Source organism: Pleurodeles waltl, chromosome 4_2 (assembly GCF_031143425.1).
Source record: "Pleurodeles waltl isolate 20211129_DDA chromosome 4_2, aPleWal1.hap1.20221129, whole genome shotgun sequence".
Lineage (NCBI taxonomy): Eukaryota > Metazoa > Chordata > Amphibia > Caudata > Salamandridae > Pleurodeles > Pleurodeles waltl.
The window spans coordinates 827,769,056-827,792,326 of record NC_090443.1 but is presented as its reverse complement, the minus strand read 5'-3'; the positions used below and the strand labels follow the sequence as shown (position 1 = coordinate 827,792,326).

At 44.1% G+C, this 23,271-nt stretch overlaps 1 protein-coding gene across 1 annotated transcript in view; it reads left to right on the top strand.

The window, feature by feature from the left end:
• USP1 (ubiquitin specific peptidase 1) overlaps nucleotides 1-23,271 on the top strand; it is a 72,844-nt gene that overhangs the window by 47,054 nt on the left and 2,519 nt on the right. The window contains exon 7 of the mRNA XM_069232540.1: nucleotides 4,259-4,460. Within this exon, the coding sequence (XP_069088641.1) occupies nucleotides 4,259-4,460 (202 nt within the window). The remainder of the gene's footprint in view (nucleotides 1-4,258; nucleotides 4,461-23,271) is intronic.

Below are 23,271 nucleotides of genomic sequence, written 5' to 3'. Positions count from 1 at the left end.
GCTGGCGCAAGGACGAATTCATAAGGTGAGGAATCCACAGGTAGCTAGTGTATCCACCAGAAAAAGCGTTACCGAAGGTAAGTAACTTGTTCTTCTGTTTCATTCTAGCAAATTTATTTTTCATTAGAGTGGAGGTTTGCACTCATACTTTTGATGGGTGGAAAAGCTATGGTATCACAAAGTCAGACATGGCATATTTTCCTTTCCTATTTGAATGCGTCATCAAAACACCCCAAGTCGTATTTACATGATGTTACGGTCACATTCAAAGTTTGGTTTGAGGTTATGTAGGCATCAGTATTTATGCAGATTATCCTTTTTAGGATTGAGCCCATGGGAACATACGCTAGCGCATGCGTCTTGCTTGCAAGACTGTTGTTACCTAAAAAGAACTATGAGCTCGCCTGTCGCTTACCATTTGCTGGCTTGCGTGGCACTCTTCTTTATGGCTGCGTAATTCGTCACTGCAGACCAGCCATCATTACCGTTCTTGTCTGTGGAGCAGGGACAATGCACAGAGTGAGTCAGCCTAATCAATGCGCATCCGCTGCTCCAGCTGTGATGGAAGTAATTCTTTTTCATAACTTTTAGGGCCCTGCAACCAGAAGGCGTATGACTAGTAAAAACACGCCCAGCCGGACAGACAAAATTTAAAAGGTTTATTTTCTATAGTTAACTCAACTTTTCTATTTTGGCAAGCCTTTTCTCACTTTGCACTCATGTTTTGTTTCCACTTGTGTGTGCTGTTCTGAAAAGATGACAATTACCTTGTTCCCAATATTGCAAAAGCAACATTGTTTGTTTCTCTCTTATGTGTTAATTTGTGAAATGATGCTTTATCACATACTCATACACTACACCCCAGTCCACCCCACCATGCCCCACTCCAATCCACCACACTCATTCCAATCCACTGCACACGGTCCAATTGACCCCAGACTAATCTAATCCACCCCATTCACATCTACCATACTACAATCCCCCCCAGCCTGCCCCACTCCAAAACACAATAAAAAACAGTCTGCCCCACGCCATTCGCCGGCAGTCTGCCCCGCGCCATTCGCCCCACTACAATCCACAGCAATCTGTCCCACTTCAATAGTAAAAATCTACCCCACTCCAATCCAAAGCAATCTGTCCCACTCCAATCTGCCACCCTCAATTAAAAACAATCTGCCCCCTCCAGTCGAAAACCAACTCAATCAAAAACAATCTGTCCCAATGTAAAACAACCAGCCCCACTCTAATCCAACACAATCTGCCCCAGTCCAAAGTAATTTGCTCTAGTCCAAAACAATCTGCCCCACACAATTCAAAATAATCTCCCCCCACTCAATCCAAAGCAGTCTCCCCAATCCAAAGCACTATGCCCCACTCCAGTGCAAAATAGTCTGCATCACTCCAGTATGCCCCGCGTCATTCCAAAGCAATCTGCCCCGCGTCATTCCAAAGCAGTCTGCCTGGCTTAAAAACAATTTGCCCTACTCTGAACTGCACCACTTCAAAACAGTCTGCCTCGCGCTAATCTGCCCCACGTCAGTCCGAAACACTATGCCTTTTCCCAGTCTGTTCCATTCCAATCCACTCCAACTGCTGCCCCACTCCAGTCCCCACCCCATGCCGATCTAAAAGCATCTGCCCCACTCCAGTTCACTCCAACTGCTGCCTCACTCTAGTCCACCTCATGACAATCCAAAACCATCTGCCCCACTGCAGTCTGACACATTCTAATCTGCCTCACTCTGTCCAAAACAATCTGCACCACTCATGTCCTAAACAAATCTGCCGGACTCCAGTCTGCCCTACTTTAGTGTAAAACAACCTGCCCCACTTCAATCCCAAAAAAATCTGCCACAATAATCTGCTACTCTCCAGTCTGCCCCATTCTAATCCAAAACGGTCTGTCCCACTTCAATCCAAAACAATCTGCACCACTCCAGTCTGTCCCATTCCATTCCAAAACAGTCTGCCCGACTCCAAGCTGTACCATTACAATGTGTCCCACTCCAATCCAAAACAGTGTGCCCCACTCCAATTTGGAGCATTCCAATCTGTCCTATTGAAAAAGCAAATGTTCCTTAGCAGCGTAGCATCTATATAATTCCACCCAATTTTCAGTTTGTTTGGTTTTTGTTAATTTTGCTGCTTATTTACTTTTAAAAGTTTAGAACTGTAAAGCAAATGTTTTCTGTTCATGGGCATCTTGTTTTATTTCTTTACTTATTTCTTTGCTTTGTTGGCTAGTTGTTTTCTCTATTGTTGAGTATTCCAGGATTCCAATCTTTGTTAGGACAATTACTGCTTATGAATACTCAAAGTCCCTTAACAGAGAACTGGTGCTATTGGCAGCTAACTTCCTTGTTACCCTCTCCCAGCTGCAGATATAGACCAACTGAGTTCATGTTTCTAGAGCTAGTGTTTGAGAATTCCAACTAACTGCACCTAATAAGCAACCATAGTCCATGAGCCGTCTTGCGTTCTGAGGAGTCTGATGCATGCTCAAAAATGTGTTTTTCACCACAGTCTGTTTCACAAAGTAAAGACTAGCTTAGCAAGAATAATGACAAACATTGTAAAAACATTTTTTTCTAAAATGGACTAATACATATTTTGCATAACCTGAATACAGAAAACCAAACTCTTTGATTGTATGTTTTAACGGTGACCAAACAGACAACTTGGGATATTGCTTTAAGTCAAGAAGTCTGTGATTGCGAAAAGTCCATTGGGTTGCAGATCTTGTTTCTTGATTGGAGGAGGCAGCAATTTATGTCTACAGGGCTTTACCAGTTCCATCACTTTCATTTTAAAATGAGCACAATTTGTAAGAGTGGTTTTGCTTCATGCGATGCCTTGTCTGCATGATTTAAACTGTGACCGTTTCAAGGTTTTGTTTTTACTTTTCTTGACCAGGTGTGTGTGTGTGATTATTTTTTTTTTTTTCCTTTCCTCCTCAATTGTCTCCCAGTCATCCTCTCTCTTCTTTTTGAGAAACGCCCATCTTTGTGGAAAAAGATCACTCAAGATAGCAGTGTTCTTCATGAGAGCAGAGACGGCAGTTTGTTATGGACTGCCATATTAAACGCTTAAGGGCAGTTAGAGCAATTGTCTAGAGGAAAAACGTCTGAAGACGTGCTTTTGACCACGTACATAGAAGGGCACCTATCTCAGGATACAGGGCTGTAGCCCAGGAAGAGTAAAGTGCTGTCCTGCTGCAACCCACTTAATACACCCCGATGTACAATTTACAGTAAAAGTGCCATAGTCTATCCTTGTTCAGTTTGCACATTTCATAATTGTTTCAAGGTAGATATCAAACGTCTCCACAGGACCTCAAATGTAGGCCAGACAAAACACTCCATCCCAACATGCAGTGTGCTCCCAAACTCTGCTGTAATCACAGACGCATAAGTAGTCCTTACTCTCAAGCATGCCCATTCCTGAAGAAAGCAGGTACATAATGACAGTCTGTGACCTGCACACCACTTCTGAGCAGCGAGCTCTACAGTAGGGTTTAGCAGATGCGGTAGGTCACTCACTCTGTCTGTGAAATACTTTGCGATATATATGTGATCATGGACAAAAAGATACTTACTTATGTAAGCCATAAATCATCTTCGATTCTAGCCAGATAGGAGTGGCTGTTTTTGAAGCCTGCTCCTGCTGATATGGAACTTACATGTGATTCCATGTGGCTTTGCTCTTGAACATCGGCCTAGTAGAAAGTTCTAGATTTGTTACTCTCTGGGTCCACTTTGCTTGGATCTGAATACATAAAATAAAAAAAAGGTGCAAAAAGTTAGGGGTACAATTGGAAGCTTTCTGAAGTAGTGAGTGCAGAAGTTTTGGAGGAGGGGGAAAAGTGTACTCTACTATGGTTCATTCCCCCATTGCCATTTGTAGCATGGTAACAAACATTGATCCCTGTAGCAGTTGAAACAAAGGCACCAAAGTGCAGAACATTTAATATCCTTTAGCAAAGGCTGGAGAATCTCCTGCATACACCGAACAGTGACTCCCTTGAGGAAAGGGCAAGGCACCAGGAAATATCTTTCAACGTGGCAGTGCACCAACAAAGACTCCTCTATGTTGAACTTGTTATAAAACCATCCACTAAAGTTCAGAGTTACAGGTAGGTAACATGAAGCACAAGCTTACTCTGATGCGCCTATCTGTTTACCAGAGATTTATTCTGCTTGTTTGATTTAAATGACTGACTAAATGACGCTTGAGTAAATATAATCATTTGCTTTTAAAGTCTCTCCAGATCCAAAAACAGATGTAAAGTGCCTGAAATGGGCCATTTCACAGTTTGCTTCTGTGGAGCGTATCGTAGGCGAGGATAAATACTTCTGTGAAAATTGTCATCATTATACAGAAGCAGAGCGGAGTCTACTGTTCGACAAACTACCTGAAGTTATAACAATTCATCTCAAGTGCTTTGCAGCCAGTGGGATAGAGTAAGTACTTGCAGAACTTAAAGTTTGCACTACTTCAGTTAGTAAACAGCTGCTTCATTTTAATTTGTCATAAGAACAATTACAATTTATTGGTTGACCTCATTTTTGTACTGAAATGCTAATTACATTTAAATGCCATAGTATTTGGCTATGTTTTCCAAGATCACATTATTAAAGTGATGCATCAGTTTGTGTAACCTGCGTGTCTCTGCTGATGAGGCTGAACAGCTTAAACTTCATACAGGAGGCAGTCTTCAGAATTCCATCCGCGTACTGTGTGTGAATGAGCCATAGGATGTAGCATCCCTTGTCAGAGTTAATTTCTAATTGTTTGTGTGAATCTCTGCTGCAGCATGTGACTGGATGCCTGGATTCTGCATTGGGGCCTGTCTCAGGCTTGGTAGGCTAAACCAAGGGATTTACTGTCAAGGTTACCTTCTAACTGCTACCTTGACTTTGCAGCCTCCAGAACCTAGGCTCATTGTAGAGCCCCTTAGAGACAGGGCTGGAAAACCAGACCTTTTTCTAATAAACTACACAAGAATTGAAATGATTGCATTTACCTCATTCCTATTGCTTAGGTCTGCAGGTTTTCTGACCAGAACACAAAAGGCAGAGATGTTGTGTGTTTATTTTTTTGTTTAAAAAAAAAAAAAAAAAGATGTTTCTTAATTCAAGGCAGGGGGTTGTCTCCATATCCAGTCCTTCAAAGGCTAGAAGAAAGCACACTGCTCCTTCATTATTTGGGAAAGAGAGCTGGGGGGTTAATGCAGTCAACCTGACAATCTCGCTAACAAAGAAATAGTACGAAAAAACGTAGCATGCAGGAAGAGAGCTTCATTACAGAGGTAGGTGAGATCTTCCACACACCAGCTTTCTCCCATCCGCTAGGGGCATACTTCCTACTTTATTCTTTACTTCTGGCAGATTTAAAAATCTCAAATTCCTGAGAGCCACCTTTTATCCCACATATCCAAACAGAGCGTCAGATGTGAGGAGGGGGAGAAATAAATAAATAAAGAATGGCGATGAGAAGTATTGTTATCCCTTTCTCCAAAGGCTCTCCTCTGGACCTCTGATTGCAGTCAGCTCTCAATAGATATGACTGTGACCATAGCGGAGGCATCCTTGAGCTCTTAAGAGTCAGTGGTTTACATTTTAGAAATAGCATCACAATTAATGGCTAGCTCATTCCTGGGTCATCTTTGTGAAGAAAGACACTTTCCAGATTCCATCACTACCTGCAAATATGTGGATGGCAAATTGAAAGGATCTGTAATCTTTCTCTGACCTCCTTAATGGGCAACACTGCCATTAGTGTGGCAACATGGAAACAATCTAAGAAATCCACTGCCTCCTGCAATTCCTAACAAGGAGGGCAGGCATTTAGGTAAGTAGGTGGTAGCCAGCAAAGAGTGAGAACCACTGGCAGGACCATGAAAGTAAATATTGATATAGAAATAAATAAATGCTGATTTAGACAGCTTCTTAATGAGTAGCTTTGCAGTGTGAATCTTTTCTGGAATCACATGCTGTGCATCTTTCTGCCGTATAGTGGTTGGATCTGGAATTCTCCACTATCTTGTTAGATTTGTTTGTTGGTGGGATTCTACGGCAGCTCAGTTATGTGATGTCGTCCTGCTTCCTCTGGAAGCTCCCACCTTTGTTCATCTTCAGATTCTTTTTTGCCAAAAAGTTCACTGGAATTGTTTAGATCACCGACTGAGAACTTCAAGAGGAAGATCAGGAGAAGGAAAGTTGAAATTTGAGAGAAGTTTTGAGAATGCCAATTCAGGGGGCTCCCTGAAGGACCTCGATAGAGAAAATATTTTTTCAGTTTTGCGATAACTCCAATCTCAAGTTATCTCAAAAAGATAAGCAGCCATTCTGCAATCTTTGTCTCCCTGTAGAACACCAGAATAAAGACTGGAAAACCTACTCAGCCTTCACGTCGAATACACTGAGGGTAAGGGAAAGACTGAGACTGACACATCACAATATGGAGAGCCGGCAACTGACACCATCCCTGAGGGACCTAGGTTTCTCCAGTGAGGAAGAAGATAATGTTGCCAAAGAAGCAGGGGGCGAAATGTCAGACGCAGAGGTAAAAATTGTCATCGAACATGCAAAAAAAGAAGGAAAAAAAAAGGACGCGGTAAAAAGAAACATTGGTGTTGAAAAAATAATCTGAGCCAAAGAAATCTGAATCGGGCGTCGAAGAGGGCCTCGGTGTCAAAACACTTGTCAACTGCAGGCAGGCCCTGAGAGAAGGAGACCCACAGACCCCTCGAGGGGGACTCCACTGGAGGAAAGACTCCTGAAAAACCCAAGGCGTTGAAGGATGTATGGGGGGGGGGATGGGGGAAAGACCCTTCGATGTTGAAGAAAGACTGGTCAAAAGCAGAACACTAAAGCTCAACATCTGATACATCGTATTTTTATTTGGTGCCTTTGGTTCAATTGCTACTGGCAGCTATAGTGTTGTATACAAGAGGACATATTGGGAGAAGTTTGTTCACATTACCAGTAGTAAAGAGGTTCTTGGAGGGAGCGAAGAGATTGGCACCACCAAGGAAGATACCACCCCACATGGATTTTAAATGTGGTACTCGTGCAACTAAAAAAAAAAAAAAAAAAAAACCTTTGCACAAAACTAAATCTCAGACGCTAACCTTAAAGACAGCTTTCTTGGTGGCTATCGCGTCACTACGCAGAGTGAGTGAGTTACAGGTACTCACAATTCAAGAACCCTATTTTCAAATTCACAAAGACAGAATTGTCATGAGAACAGACCCACAGTTCTTACCAAAATTCATTTAAGATTAGTCAAGCTATACAACTTCCAAGTTTTTATTTTTTATTTTTATTTTTTCCAATAACCAAAAACTCCAGCTGAAAGAGCTTTACATACAGAGACGTAAGGCATTTCATGACGTACTACATAGGTCCTTGGCCTCTGATCGAGTCAACAGAGCTAAGTTATGGTCAATGCTATCCGACTTGGGCATGGACCAGAGCCTTGTTAGCTTTTTACATGATTTATATAAGGATCCAGCAGCTGCAGTTAGGTATAATCGGGATGAGTCACTATCGGCAACCATAAAAATAGAGAAAGGGGTAAGGCAGGGCTGTATTTTGGCCCCATTATTGTTTAACTTATCTATCAATAATCTGTGCTCAGTTCTATGTACAGCTACTCATGACGTACATCAAGATATGGGTGCAGTTAATACCAGCCCTAAAATATGCGGTTACTACAGTTCTATTAGCAAGAACTGTGGTGGGGCTTCAAAGACTCCTGGATTCTTTTATTAATTGTATGCCCTCCCTAGACTTGGATGCAAACTACGCGAAACCCCATAAGTGCATTTTTGGGGGAGGCCTGGAGCTGACGAGGGATTCCACCTTCCCATATCTAGGGGTCACTTTTGCTGATGGGGATCGTGGACTCCACAAAGAAGAATCAAAAGAAATCTTTCTGCGAAGTCGGTGGCTGCTCTTTTAGATTTCTCAACCAGGTTAGGGCCACACCACTGTCTGCTATGATGAAATTTTACGCAGCCAAATGTTTAGCGATGGCAAGTTATAAAAGCAACATATGTGGCTATATGCACTGCGGAAAATACAGAAAATCGAAAACACCTATATAAGAACATTTGTGTCTTCCACCGTCAGTGCCCACCTTTGCAGCACATGAAGAATTGGGCCCGAATTATATTGCAATAGTGGAGTTGCAACAATTAGGACGTATATGCTTTTGAAGATAGTTTCAAGTATGGAGCCCTATCTCCGAGTAGTGACCCCTATTCACCACCACTTTTAACTAACACAATTCAGAATAAATAGCTTGTACTGGTTTCTAGCGGACCTGAAGGCCATTTCACTGTGGATACCCCGAGGCCGTGTTCCTGTGACAACTTTTCACCCCAGAACACGATGCACTTATTCTCTTCTGTGAGCATTATTACTCTTTAGGAAACCATTACATCTGGTCTTTGCATAGAGTTAGTTTTTTTTTTTTTTTTTTTAGCAGTTAGAACCTGCTTTGCTCTTTCTACAAATGTTGCCGTCTCCCACAATCTGCTTCAATGTGGCTAGGTTTTTTTCAGGCGCACTATAACTTAGGAGGAAACGTTATACTGGTAGAGGTTTAGCTTTAGCTCAGTATAAATCTTAATATTGAACAATGATGGTATCTTCATTTTATCAGGTGTTTTAGATTTGTTTTACAATATTTTTATAATTTTATTTATGATATTAAGATGACTTTTATGATGTTTTAGATGTGTTTTTGTGGATGTGAATCCAAAATAAACAAACTACTACATAGAAAGGTCAAAAGCTAACAGACTCAACAACTATTTGTATCATTTGCAGATAGTTTTTTAGTAAGACCAGTAACGAAAAACACAATTGCAAGATGGATTGCGCAATCATTTCAGTTGTCACTTATGCAGGCGAAACTTAAACTCTGGCACCAAAGGCGCATTCGGCATGAAAGGAGCAATAATTGCTTTTCTGGCAAATATACTGTATTTGTAGCAGCAACATGGTCTTCATTAGACACGTTAATAAAACATTACTGCATCGACATACAGATGAATATGGAAGCTCAAGTAGGACAAATGGTTTTACAGCATTTGTTTATAAGTCCATGCCTATCTTCAGCCCCATTCCCAAAAAGTTAAAAACCGCTACAAAGTCAATGCACAGCATGTGACTGCAGAAAAGATTCACACTGCAAAACATATAGTTCCTTACCTGTAAGTATAGTTTTGCAGCTTGAAGAATTTTCTGGATTCAGAAGCGACTCACCCACCACCACCACAAGATGGAGTGGAGGAGGAGAGATGTGGGGGAGAGAATCTGAAGATGGTGAAAAAAGGTGGGAGCATCCGTAGAAACCGGGAAGACATGTAAGGGGACATGAAATTAAGCTGCCATGGACACCACCAAGAAACAACAAGCATTTACAATACATCGGGTCTCGCGTTTGCTCATGTTAGAGCTGATCGCGTTGTAAACTCCTAACCCGACTTTTCACCTATCGGGCAAAAGAGCATTTATGTACATAACCCGAAAAAGTGAAATCAAGTATGTAAAGCGCTCGACTTCTGCCAAGCGAGATCGGGCTTGTAAATTAGAGAAAAAAAAGGCCACGAGCCCGATGGAAAACAGCGAGCCTCGCATGTTTTCTGTACTTGGTCGCTGCGCTGGAGGAGGGCTAGCCACCGGAAAAGGCATGACATATGCGTGCTTCGACTAATGAAAGCAAGCAGATTTTATTAGGGAAGCCCACCAACCAATAAAAAACACTGACGTGAAGTTGACAGGGCTCCTAGCCCTTTTCTAAATACAAAAGAGTCTCCCTGCTAAACGCATGAGCGAGCGCATGCAACGCAGGCTCGACCCTAAAAAGTACTACACAATAATTGAGAGTTCCAGACCCACCAAATGGAGGAATAATGCACAACATGTGAATCCAGAAAATTCTTCAAGCTGCAAAACTACACCTACAGATAAGAAACTACGTTCTGAAGAGGCTGGGCGGCTTTGCTTACAATTTTAGTGCCTTGCATATTAAACCACATTTTGGCCCCTGTGAACACCATAAAATCCTTGGAATTCTTAAAATTGAGACTCAATTATATCTTCAGTCAAGCCTGTAGGAAGATCCCATTTCCCAATAAAGGTAATTCATTCCGGACCAACAATTGGATAAGAGGTACCACTTCTACAAGGTATCTCCCCAGCAAAACAGGCCTTCAAACAGACGTTTTTAACATGTAGAGTGCATAGAGGATTTCTATCCTTCTGGAGGCAATAAATGGCTAAAGGCTGGTATTAAACATTAAATTTAGCCACTAATCAACATTGTTAAGAAAACACTAAACTCTTAAAAGATCTGGAAATTTGGTAGGAAGAAGTCCTAATGCTGTTGAAGGGAGTTGTAGAAAATGTGTGAAAGAAGCTGAGGAGTGTCTTCCTGTTACTTCCTTATCTGAAAAAGTTACTTTGTTACAGAGCTATTCTCTGCTTAGTTTTGGAACAGCTGCCTAAAGAAACAATATAACTTTACTGCTGAGGTTTTTCTGAGGATGTACTGTTCATCAGGCTTGCATCATTTCAACTAATCCTCATCCTGCTGCTATTCACTTGGGGCCTGATTTATACATTTTGAGCGCCGCATTTGCGTCATTGTTTCACGCAAAAGCGGCGCAAACTTACAAAATTCAGTTATTTTGCAAGTTTGCGCCACTTTTGCGTCAAAAAATGACGCAAATGCGGCACTAAAAAAGTATAAATCATGCCCTTAGTTTCTTTTTAGAAGAGTGAAATTGTTCATTTTTATTGCTCTTGGGTGGCTGCTCATGAAACTTCAACTGAAATGTACAGATAACCAGTGGTTTTAGAAATTGGGTTACTAGGATGGTAGCTGACCTTAAAGGCCTCAAATGTTAATTATCTCCACTGGCTATGCTGGAAAACGCATATTGAAAATGATACTTGTAGGAAGTTGGCTTTGTATATACTATCTCAAAGTGAGAGGTAGTGTGCACAGAGTCCAAGGGTTCCCCTTAGAGGTTGATAGTGGCAAAATTAGATAATACTAATGCCCTGTTTTGTGGTAGTGTGGTCGAGCAGTAGGCTTATCAGAGGGTAGTGGTAAGCATTTGTTGTACACACACAGGCAATAAATGAGGAGCACACACTCTAATGCTTAACTCCAGGCCAATAGTTTTTATATGGGGAAAATATATTTTCTTAATTTATTTTAGAACCACAAGATTCAAGATTTGAGGTAAGTACATAAAATGCAAAGTACTTCACACAGGTAAGTAAGGAACTTTGATTTAAAACAGTAGTACACACAGTTTAGCTTAAAATAGCAATAAGCTCTTTTAAAAGTAGACACTGCAAAAATCAACAGTTCCTGGGGGAGGTAAGTTTTTGTTTAGGTTTCTCAGGTAAGTAAAGCACTTACACAGTCAGTCTCCTGGGCATAGGCAGCCCACCGTTGGGGGGTTCAAGGCAACCCCAAAGTCACCGCACCAGCAACACAGGGCCGGTCAGGTGCAGAGATCAAAGGAGGGCCCAAAACACATAGGCGCCTATGGAGAACAGGGGTGCTCCGGTTCCGGTCTGCTGGCAGGTAAGTACTTACGTCCTCGGGCAGCAGACCAGGGGGGTTTTGTGGAGCACTGAGGGACACACAAAACACACTCTCAGTGGCACAGGGGCGTCCGGGTGCAGTGTGCTAAGTAGGCATCAGGTTTACTATTGAAAGCAATGGAGGGACCGGGGGTCACTTAGGCGATGCAGGCAGGGCACAGGGGAGCTTCTCGGGTCAGCCACCGACTGGGCTAGGAAGAGGGCCGCCTGCTGGTCACTCCTGCACTGGAAGGTGGTTCCTCTCAGTCCTGGGGGCTACGGGTGCAGTGCTTGGTCCAGGCATCGGGTTCCTTGTTACTAGGCAGTCGAGGTCAGGGGGAGCCACTGGATCCTCTCTGCAGGTGTCGCTGTGAGGGTGCAGTGGGGTCGACTCAGGTTGTCGTAATCGCCTGGGAGTCCTCTCTGCGGTGTTAGTTCTCTGGAGCTCGAGCCGGGTGTGTTGGGTGCAGAGTAAGAAGTCTCACGCTTCTGGCGGGAAGAGAGTGTTCTTTGGAAGTTGTTTCTTTGTTGCAAAGTTGTTGCTCTTTTTGAACAGTGCCGCTATTCTCAGAAGTTTCTTGGTCCTTCGGGTTCAGGGCAGTCCTCTGTGTCCTCAGAGGTCGCTGGTCCCTGTCGGATGCGTCGCTATGCTGGTTCTTTGAGTCTGGAGACAGGCTGGTAGGGCTGGGGCCAAGTGAATTGTCGTCTCTGCGGGGCTTTCAGGACAACAGTCCTCCTTGTTGTAGGTTGCAGGAATCTCTTCTCCTAGGTTCAGGGTTGCCCCTAAATACTCAATTTAGGGATGTGTTTAGGTCTGGGGGGCAGTAGCCAATGGCTACTGTCCTTGAGGGTGGCTACACCTTCTTTGTGCCTCCTCCCTGTGGGGAGGGGGGCACATCCTTAATCCTGTTGGGGGAATCCTCCAAAACAAGATGGAGGATTTCCTAAGGCAGGGGTCACCTCAGCTCAGGACACATTAGGGGCTGTCCTGGCTGGAGAGTGACTCCTCCTTGTTTTCCTTATTATCTCCTCCAGCCTTGCCGCCAAAAGTGGGGGCAGTGGCCAGAGGGGCTGGTAGCTCCACTAGCTGGTATGCCGTGGGGTGCTGTAACAAAAGGCATGAGCCTTTGAGGCTCACCGCCAGGTGTTAAAGTTCCTGCGGGGGAGTGAGGGGGTGAGAAGCACCTCCACCCAGTGCAGGCTTTGTTTCTGGCCTCAGAGCACAAAGGCTCTCACCCCAGGGGGTCAGAAACTCGTCTCAGTGGCAGGCTGGCACAGACCAGACAGTCAGTCCTGCACTAAAGGATTGGGTAGAATACAGGGGCATCTTCTAAGGTGCCCTCTGTGTGCATTTTGTAATAAATCCAACACTGGCATCAGTGTGGGTTTATTATTCTGGGAAGTTTGATACCAGACTTCCCAGTATTCAGTGTAGCCATTATGGAGCTTTGGAGTTCGTTTTGACAAACTCCCATACCCAGTGCTTAATTTGTAAATAAAAACGTGCCTGTGCTCAAAGCCCTATTCGTAAACAAGTGGCTGCTGCAATTAAATATGGGAATACCGAATACTGAGGTAGCATAATCCTGAAGCCATCTCCCTGCCCCTTCAGCTCACTCTTGCAGCTTTCTGCTTTATCCCATTGTGATGCTTTTTTGTTTCTCTTCCTCCATCTTTCCATATGTGTCTTCTGCTTGCAGCAAATGCTTGGGCCAGAAGAATAAGCGCCGGCCCTCAAAAATAAGTGCTGGTGCTCAGCACCGGAAACAACAAGCACAAATTAAGCACTGCCCAGACCATATACTTAATAATATGGCCACACTGTACTTACAATGTCTAAGATTAGACTTAGACACTGTAGGGGCATATTGCTCATGCAGCTGTGCCCTCACACGTGGTATAGGGCTGTAAGGCCTGCTAGAGGGGTGACTTACCTATGCCACAGGCAGTATTTTGTGTGCATGGCATCCTGAGGGGGACTTTGCCTTTTTCTCCCCACCAACACACACAATCTGCAATGGCAGTGTGCATGTTAGGTGAGGGGTCCCTTAGGGTGGCACAATGCATGCTGCAGCCCTTAGGAACCTTCCCTGGTCACAGGCCCCTTGGTACCACTGGTAACTTTTGCAAGGGACTTATCTGTGTGCCAGGGGTGTGCCAATTGTGGGAACAAAGGTAAATTTTTAGTGAAAGAACACTGTTGCTGGGGCCTGGTTAGCAGGGTCCCAGCACTCTTCTCAGTCAAGTCAGCATCAATATCAGGCAAAAGGTGGGGGGTAACTGCAACAGGGAGCCATTTTCCTACAATACTGCACCAGAGAAGATTTTCACTTCACTCTACCTCCGACCACTATCTTCTAAGCCTCCCATAGAGTCAGTGTTGATGTGAGAGTGCTCATTCCGAATAAAGAACTCCATAGCATCGGAATGTAAGTCTGCAACAAGATCATGGTCTAGGAGCCACAAGGCACTGAATCTCTAGACTACTGGCAAGCGGTCCAAGTCACTATACAGTCAGAGCAGAAGCTGCTGGGAGTGGTATGAAATTCCCAGGGGATATCTACCCGGTTACATTCAGGGTAGTAAAAAGTGATCAATATTGAAGAAGGAGGTATGAGGTGCTGCGAAGAACATATATGCTCTCTCCCATGTGCCATAGTCTCCAGACATACTCCACACTGAAGGCCCATGCCCCATTCCCCTAGCCTACAAGTTCTGTGAGTGACTCTGAACGCTGCATGACACACGCATACTGTTGGATAGTCAGGGTTTGGGTGCGGAGCTCACAAGCTCTTTGACAATTCAAGGAACTTGTCCATAAAAAAGAGAATTCATACCACAATAACCTGCTTGACTTAACTGCTGTGCCTCAGGTCTCTGCTTCCGTATGTCACACCAGAGGTCTGCACGATGCATACATCAACAAAAACATCTAGACCAGTCAGTATAGAGGAAAGACACCCATGACCCTTCATATCGAAGAACAGATGATCTGACATTGACTGTTGGGAAGGAATTTGCAGATTACAGCAGACCATTCCCTATGTATGGGGAAGTGTGCAATCTGGTTCATTAATGTGGAATTCTCTTACAGGGATAGTTCCTCAGTAAGTGCTTGCAGAGGTGTAGACTGATAGAAGGATCAGTTTTACAGAACAGAAACCCCAAAATACTTCTCATAAATTAAGATGGAAATTAACTATAGAAGGATGTCCTTTTTGATCATAAGAGACGTTTTACCCTCTTTCCCTTATTACCCTTGTACTGAATGTAATGTTCTAAGGAATCTGGTTTGAATGTATCCTCATTGTTTCAGGCTGGCCATTTCAGACCTGCCCAGATATCTGAGGGGAGTGAACATTCTCTATTGGGGGACCGTTGTTTCCATGCACGCTCCCTGACAATCCTTATGATTCTTTTTCTAAGGACACTCACATACTGTGATTTCCCTAGTGGCATGCTTCAGCTTAGACTCCATGCCCAGATAGAAAGAGTTATCTGGGTGGGTTCAACCTTGAAATTCAAGGGAGCTCTTTGTTGTTTTTTTAGAAGGATCTATGGTTAAAATTGTCTTTGGGTGTTTTACAATAACTCTGCTTAATTTACTTGCATTTGGCTACCCTGGCAAGGCTAAAAACACAGGTCAATGCTCTTCGAGGATGTTAAGGTTTACATGTTTCAGCCTTAGTTCCCCATAACTGGTCAGTTGGCTTTCGTCAGGACAGAGTAATCAGATCCCTACTTGCAATTGAGTAATCGGATTCTTACTTGCAATCATACTTCTAAGTATTGAATCAGTGCACCGTGCTCAGTTTCAGCATGTCACACATTCTTACAAACTGTTCTGAGGGACTTCCTCAGTATTGTACCTGTGGTCAAGAGAAGAAAGACCTTCATATTGTTAGCCATCACAGTTATTATTCTTTGTTTTCTGCAATGTGCCTTGGAACCAGTTTTCTGTATTATGTGGAAGGAACCATTCTCTCACATTCAGCTATTGCTGTGGTTGAGCTACTGCAGCAGCTTATTCTGGTGTGCGCCATACTTCAGTGAATCCTCAGACAGAGCCAGCCATAGTAGCATGACATAATGGTAATAAAACACAGTATCAGGTGCCCATTCATCCTTCGTTAATTTGCAAAATGCCAACAAGGAGATGTAAAGCACAAGCGCCCGCACACTTTTAATTCTCTAATGTCAGGCCCCATAGAAATACAGGGAGCAGTCTGCCTTGTAGTCGCATCCTGCAAAAAGAAAACATATACAATGATCAAATTAGTCATTTTAGTTGAAAAGCAACGGTCCGCGGATGACCGACATCAAAGAAAAACAGACAGAGCATTAAGGGATCGTTCAATACTGAGGTATTTACCAGTGTCTGTTCACTCAACCTGTGGCCATTCAGAGTTTGATCCATTCCACGTTAAAAAATAAAAGTTTGACTGAGAGGTGGCCTACTTTTCTTCAGCTATGACTTGTCCACTGAGACCACATCCACTGGTAATATTATTTCAACTTAAGGACCTAATCCAGACAATGTTAAAAACTCTGACATTTCCCAGAATCATTCACCTTAATGTGTGATTATCGTTCCTATATGTGATAAATCTCAGGCACCTACAAACCCTTAGTCTGTCAGTTCATCTTTACCAAAAAGGTGGATAAATTACCAGACATTCATTGGTGAGAGGCCATATTATTTCCAATTGATTATATTGCCACATTTCAAGATGTGCTCTTGTGAGAAGCCTTCAAATTAAATATTACTCTAGCCATACAAGATCCGTTGCTCTGTCATCCTTAAGAGCTTGCAACCAAGATCTCTGCCTAGACTGCTTCTTCCTATTTTGGAACTGCAGCTGCAACTAAAGGAGTAGCACGAGAAGTGTGGCCACAATGGTTAGAGCGGCAGACCCTGAAGCAAAGATCTGGCTCAAGACCAGGGTTCAAGTCCCGCTTCGGCAGGTCTTGGGCTCAATTCCCTTGGACCAGATAATTCTCACCTCGGTGCCTAATCTAATTAATGGGTCCCACTCTGCAACTCTGGGCAATAGCTTGCTTAATCTCCACAACGGCCCCAACAGCGCTTGGATGCCTGGCTTCACCCTGGGGGTGCCCAGGAGTGGGCACCTCACAGGGAAAAGCCAGGAGGGGTTCCATAGCGGTATGAGTACAGCGCCTTGAGACCCTAACGGGTGAGTAGTGCGCTATACAAGTGCAAATTTACATTTTACAGGTTTAGAAAAGAATGTTCATTAGAAACTGCAGACGAGCATAGACCAGATACGAAGTTCAAGATGCCATTGCTGCTGTGGAGAGTAGAGTGCACCACCCCAGGCAAATTCATACATAACTCTACTAATGAGTTGTTGGGCAGAATCTAGGCTGCATATGCCATCGAGCCAACTTTGCACACACTGGGCAGGTACAGAGCTGCCTCTTTTTCTTTTTTTAAACTTTACAAAAACCATTTCAACACAATACAGTCCCTATACGGAATCCTATGTAATCGTCCCACTTGAGGCTATTCCTTCCTGTTTTCAGGGCCAGATGATGACATTTTCATCTTTAACAATTAAAAGATGGGAAGATAAATTGCAGACAACTTAATCTGTAGAACAGGATAAGCTATTTTTAAAATATTTTTTGCAATTCTTTTAAAATTTTGGAAGGGTGATCGATATTTACTATTTATTGTAAGTTTTAAGGGATCACATTGTGTATGGTTTTAAATAAACAATGAAATATTACTACTTAAACACTTGTCTATGACTCACATATTAATGGAGAAATATGGATGTGGCCTACTGGCAACTTTGTTTCTGGGGAAACAGATTCAAGTAATGGCGTTGGTTCTGTATTTTCACATGGGACAAACCATTACTTTGCCACGCCATTTCCTCCACCTCAACCCTTGAAAGAGTAAGTAAGATTCCTTTGTATAAATCTCAAGAGAGCGCTCACCGTTGCGTTGTTCATACCATGGAGCACGGTGGGGTTCTCTCGAGTAAAGAACTGCCAGGCCGTGCAGAAACGGATCATTGCTCGATGGATAGTCCTCTGTAGGAAGATCTGCCTAACATTGGCTAAGAATCACCCTCCAGGTTCATTCCACCGGTGCCAAAGCTGCGGGGGGGCTATGTGGGCATCAATGCACACATTTATGAAGCCCTACTGCATCAACAATCTGGTCAGTTGAGATGTATGTTTTGCCAGCATGGTTCTGCAGGACTTTTAGGTTGAGCCATTACATGAAACCACCACCTTGTTGAGTTATTGCTTTGCTATCTGTTCAGAAGGTGGGGAATATGCACTTTGACATTTCAGTCAGAACAAGTTAATTATCTGTGGTAGCACTCTTTCTGATGGATACTCTCTCACTTCAGATTCCACACCACCTTCTCACCTCCCAGTTTGGTGGTATGGACTGTTGTATCTAAAAAGATCCCACTCTCTTGTCTGAAAAAAAGATTATATGTGGATGATCCACATGATGATTGCATTTACTGCTTATATCCAAGTCGTAAGACCAAGCACTGCAAAATCTGTAGAAAGTTTTCTACAAAGACTTTGAAAGACAGAGAAGGTTGTCTGCTTTTGTGTCTTCAGAAAGGTAAGGCTGGCCACTTAGCCTCTGACTAGGACAGGGCCTCTTCCTCTATTTCTGGTTCTCAAATGCCTGTCAAAAAGAAGCAGGAAGGTGCAGATACTCAAGAGCCACCTAAGAAAATTTCACAGAAGTCATCTGACGGCTCTTCAAAAAATCCGCCGCCCTGCAAGGAAGAAGCAAACTGGCATCCAGAAAGGGTCAGATTCCCTCAAAGACCTTCAAAAAGACTATTTCTGAGCCATCTACGCTGACTCTGAATATCAAACATAAATTCAAGAAGCCAAGTTCTGCACCGTCATCAGCACCATCGTCGACGGTGCTCTCGCCGACGACTATCATCAGTGACACCTGTTGGAGTCACTATTTCAGTGTCAACGCGGGCAGTCTCAGGATCCTTGTTGACGACGTTCCCATCTTTGTTGATGGGGCGACTCATCTCGTCACCAAGACTCGATTCGCCGACAAACCCCCCCCCCCCCCCCCCAAAATCAGCGGTTGATCTCACATTGACACTTCCGTCGGTGATGCCGCCGACGTCCTCGTTGCCGATGCCTTAGTCGACTGTACTTACGACGGCGCCTCCGTCGACAACACCCGCATCAACAGTAATGTTGTTGTCGACGAGACTTCCAGTGGCTACGACATCGGGCTTTCTATCATAGACAGTCAAGATGACACCTACAAAAAGGAAAAGACCATCTTTGTTGCCTCTTTTCCAGTCATCAGAACATATGCCTCTCAAAAGGATATCTAAAGCTCATTTGACGCCATCCGTCACATCACAAAATAAGGTGTCAAGACTTTTGCCATCACTCTTTTTGGATGGTGGTGATGATGATGAGGATTCAGATGAGGACAGAGAATACGGTGTGGCCAGGAGTCCGTCATAATTGCATGTAAAATGTCAGGAGTACTCTGATGATGACTCTTATTATGGCTAGCACTACTACGACCCAATCCCTCATCAGCAGCAGGGAATGGTATGCTTACCCTCTGGTTTCTGACGTGCAAGCCATCCTGGAGGATTATAAAGAATGCTTCCGTCCACATCCCGCAGTAGTTCCTAACCCAGTGGTTATGGCACAAAGTAATCCGGTGCCCCTACCAGTTCTTCCTGCTGCTCCGCAGGTTCCTCCACAGGATCTGCAAACACATGTTTGTCAGATGATGCAGCTAAAGAGGTGTGGGGGGTACTTCAGAGTGGGATGATTATGTATTACTAGCGCCTGCCTCCCAAGAGCCAGCTTCTGTTGAGTCCCCTCCTGAGGATATTGGTTCTTTCCATAATTTATTGGAGAAAGCGGCTGCACGGTTTGAACTACAAATGCCAACCACACAAGATTGTTTCTTGTATGACTTTAAGAAGCCTCATAGGAAGGTTGTCAGGGCTATCCCTATTATTATAGATCATGTGTGAAATCAGGGTTTAAAAATAAAGCGTAACCCTGCTACTGTACCAGCGGTCTTGCCGAAGCTGGATAAAAAATAAAAAGCAACAGATTATGCTCCTGCCTGCCTTGCGGGATATCCGAAACCGGACTCAGTGATTTCCCAAGTGGCACAATGGCATTCAAGGAACCCTTTGGCACCTCTAACTGCGCCTCCAGATAAGGATGGTAGGCGCCTTAATAACATCGGTAAAAGGTTCTCCTCCATGTCTGCCATTGTGGTGCGTGCTGCAAACTCCTTGGCGCACCTGGAAAGGTACAATAGGCAGGTATGGTCGGACATCGCTCCCTCAATATATGACCTTCCAGACTCTAGCAAGGTTGAAGCGAGGAAGATTCTGCTAGAGGGACAGCGCACATCTTCAGAAGTAATAGAATGTGCGTTAAACATTGTCGCTATGGATTTTCGGTTTCTGGCTGGATCAGCAGTATTAAGGCACCATGGATGGCTTAAGGCCACCAACTTTTGACCTGAAGTCCAAACTAAGATTCTGGACCTTCCTTACGATGGACAAGACCTTTTTGGCAAACATGTTGACGACACTCTCCAGCCAATCACGGCGGAAACCGATACTGCCAGATCATTAGGCTCCCTACAATATAAGCGCACTCCCTTTCGGGGTGCCAGAGGTAGAGGGCAGCCTTCCTTTCGTGGAGGTTACCAACCATAAAGGTACCCAACTTATTCCTCTCTCTTCCAATCCTCCAGAACCCAAGAGACAACTGCCAGCAGCGGCATATGGCAGGCCTCCTCCCTGAGGAAAGTCAGGGAGGCAACCCAAAGATTCCTCCCGTGGACAATGACAACCTCCAAGGGCCGGCTACCCCTCCTCCCTCTCTAAAGCAACACCTACAGTGTTGGTGTCATATAACAAGCGACAAGTGGGTCCTGGACATAATAAATTACGGTCATCTGCTAGAATTTACATGTATGCCCCCGTGGACACCACCTTCCCATGTACGTCAACAGCATCTCCATCTTCTCTTCCTGGAAACGGAGGTCATGCTATCCAAAGGAGCGATAGAAGTCGTACCCATTCATAAAAGGGGAAGGGTTTCTATTCTTGCTTCTTCCTAATCAGAAAAGAATCTCGTCTATGGAGACCCATCCTGGATCTAAGTGAGTTGAACAAATATCTGAAGAAGCAGTCCTTGCGCTTGGTGACATTGAAGGACGTCTTACAGCTTCTCAACTGAGGGGATTACATGGCTTCCTTAGACCTGCAGGATGCTTACTTCCACATATCCATTCACCCGAAGCACAGGAAGTTCCTGAGATGTAGCCCCTGTTGCAGCATTTTTACGGCGCCAGAGACATCAAATATTTCTATACCTGGATGACTGGTTAGTGAAGGCCTCCGACATCCAGTGACTACGCTATTCTCTCAAGGCGACCTTACAGCTTTTCAGACAATTAGGACTCACACTCAATCGACAAGTCCCAGCTTCAGCATACCGGGATAATAGTTATTCTGGGCGCTATACTGGACAAGAGCTTATTCAGCAGTGGAATGACAACTCAAGCTCATCAGGCTAGTAGGAGCAGTTGAGCAAAGAAAGTCTTTCAGTTCGATGGTTCAAGTCATTACTGGGGATGATGTCCTCATGTATGAGTCTTATTCCCGACAGCCTTAGTATGCGTGCACTCCGAGAGGAGCCCGATAAGCAATGGAAGCAGACACAAGGCTCCTTCAAGGACATCATACAGGTAACAACACAGAAGAACTCAGTCACGTTTGCTGTCCAGGGAAGCGCAGACCATTTGGGCCTGGTGCATTTGGTACACATAAGGACAGAACACCTCCCAGGAGTACGCAACACCACTGCAGAATTGCTAAGCAGACTAGGCACATCTTCCACGAATGGGAATTGAATCAGAAGACGCTAGATGTAATATTCCTCAAACGGGAAAAAACTAATTTGGACCTGTTTGCAACATCCCAGAACGCAAAATGCCGATTTTATGCAGGCTGGCATAACCAACTAGGGTTGTGGGAAATGCCTTTGCGATAGCATGGTCAGGGATTTATGCTTACGCTTTTCCCCCAATACCTCTACTTCCACGAGTGATCAGCAAAGTCAAATCAAGGCTGTGTCAGATACTCCTAATTGCGCCAGCCTGGCCGTGTCAACCGTGGTACACGGAGCTACTGTTGCTGTCGTCGTGTCCACCCATCAGGATAACACCGATTCCAGAGCTATTAACCATCAACCAGGGCCAGGTGAGACACCTAGATCCCAAGTCTCTCAACTTAATTGCATGGCTCCTGAATTCAATGAATTTAGCAACTTAAATATTCCTAGCGACTGCAAGACCGTTCTGGCTAAAGCGCATGCAGATAGCACTAGTAAGACAGATCAATTAAAATGGAAACAATTCTGCTTGTGGTGTGTCTCTAATGGCATTCACCTGCTTTCGTCCACTCCAGAGCAAATCTTACCTCATCTCCTTCATCTCGCACGCTCAGGTCTTGCCCATGCATCCATCAAGGTTCACTTGGCAGCCATTGCTAGATATAGACAAATATCTAAAGAGCCATCCAGCTGGTCTCATAGACTTATTAATCAAAGTATGAAAGGTCTTCTTCGGTATTTTCCTTTAGCTAAAGTCCTGCCTCCAGCTTGGCACCTGAATACAGTCTTAGGTCAGCTGATAAAGGAACCATTTGAACCCATTCATAAAGCAGACATCAAATTCCTCACCTGGAAGGTAGCACTCCTCCTAGCTTTAACATCTGCTCGCAGAGTCAGCGAAATACAAGCATTTACCATCCAAGAGCCTTTTCTGAAATTTACTAGGGCTAGTCATCCTGCTTACCAACCCTAAGTTTATCCCTAAGGTTCCATCAGACTTTCATATTAATGAGCCAGTGGTGCTAAGGACTTTCGTTCCACAACCCCAAACTGGAGCGGAAAGATCGCACCATTCTCTTAACTTGAAAAAATGTCTCAAGTTCTACTTTTAAAGAACAAGGTCGATCAGGCAATCAAACCAACTCTTCGTAGCCTTCAGTGCACCCAGGAGAGGGCATCCTGTCACTAAGCAGGCCCTTTCCAGATGGCTATCGAGCACAATAGCCTTCTGCCATCAAAAGGCTGGTCAACCTCTGGACACCAGAGTCCGTGCACACTCAACTAGGGCAGTTTCCATGTCTTGTGCACTGTCTTCGGGTGTGACCCTACCTGACATCTGCCGAGCAGTGACGTGGAGGACGACACATGCTTTCATAAAGCGTTATTGTTTGGATGCTGAGACTCTCCGAGATGCAGCGGTGGGTCAAGCAGTCCTTTAGGAATTTGTTCTGATAAGGTGAGCTGTTTCTCTTTTCCCGCCATCCGCTTCTGCTTTTAACACCACAACTTCTGTTTTAATTGTAACGTATAACATGCATATGGATTTATCTATGGGTGTGTTTCTCTTATATACATCTATATCAGTGCAGATGCTATCTTTTACATGGTAGAGTGTGTTCTTATGAATACAGAAAATGTGCTAGTCACTGCTTCCTAGTCTTATTCACGCATGTGAATCTATGAAAGTTCCAATACTGGAGTAAGGAACAAGTTAGTTACCTATAACTATAGTTTTCCAGTATTGGAA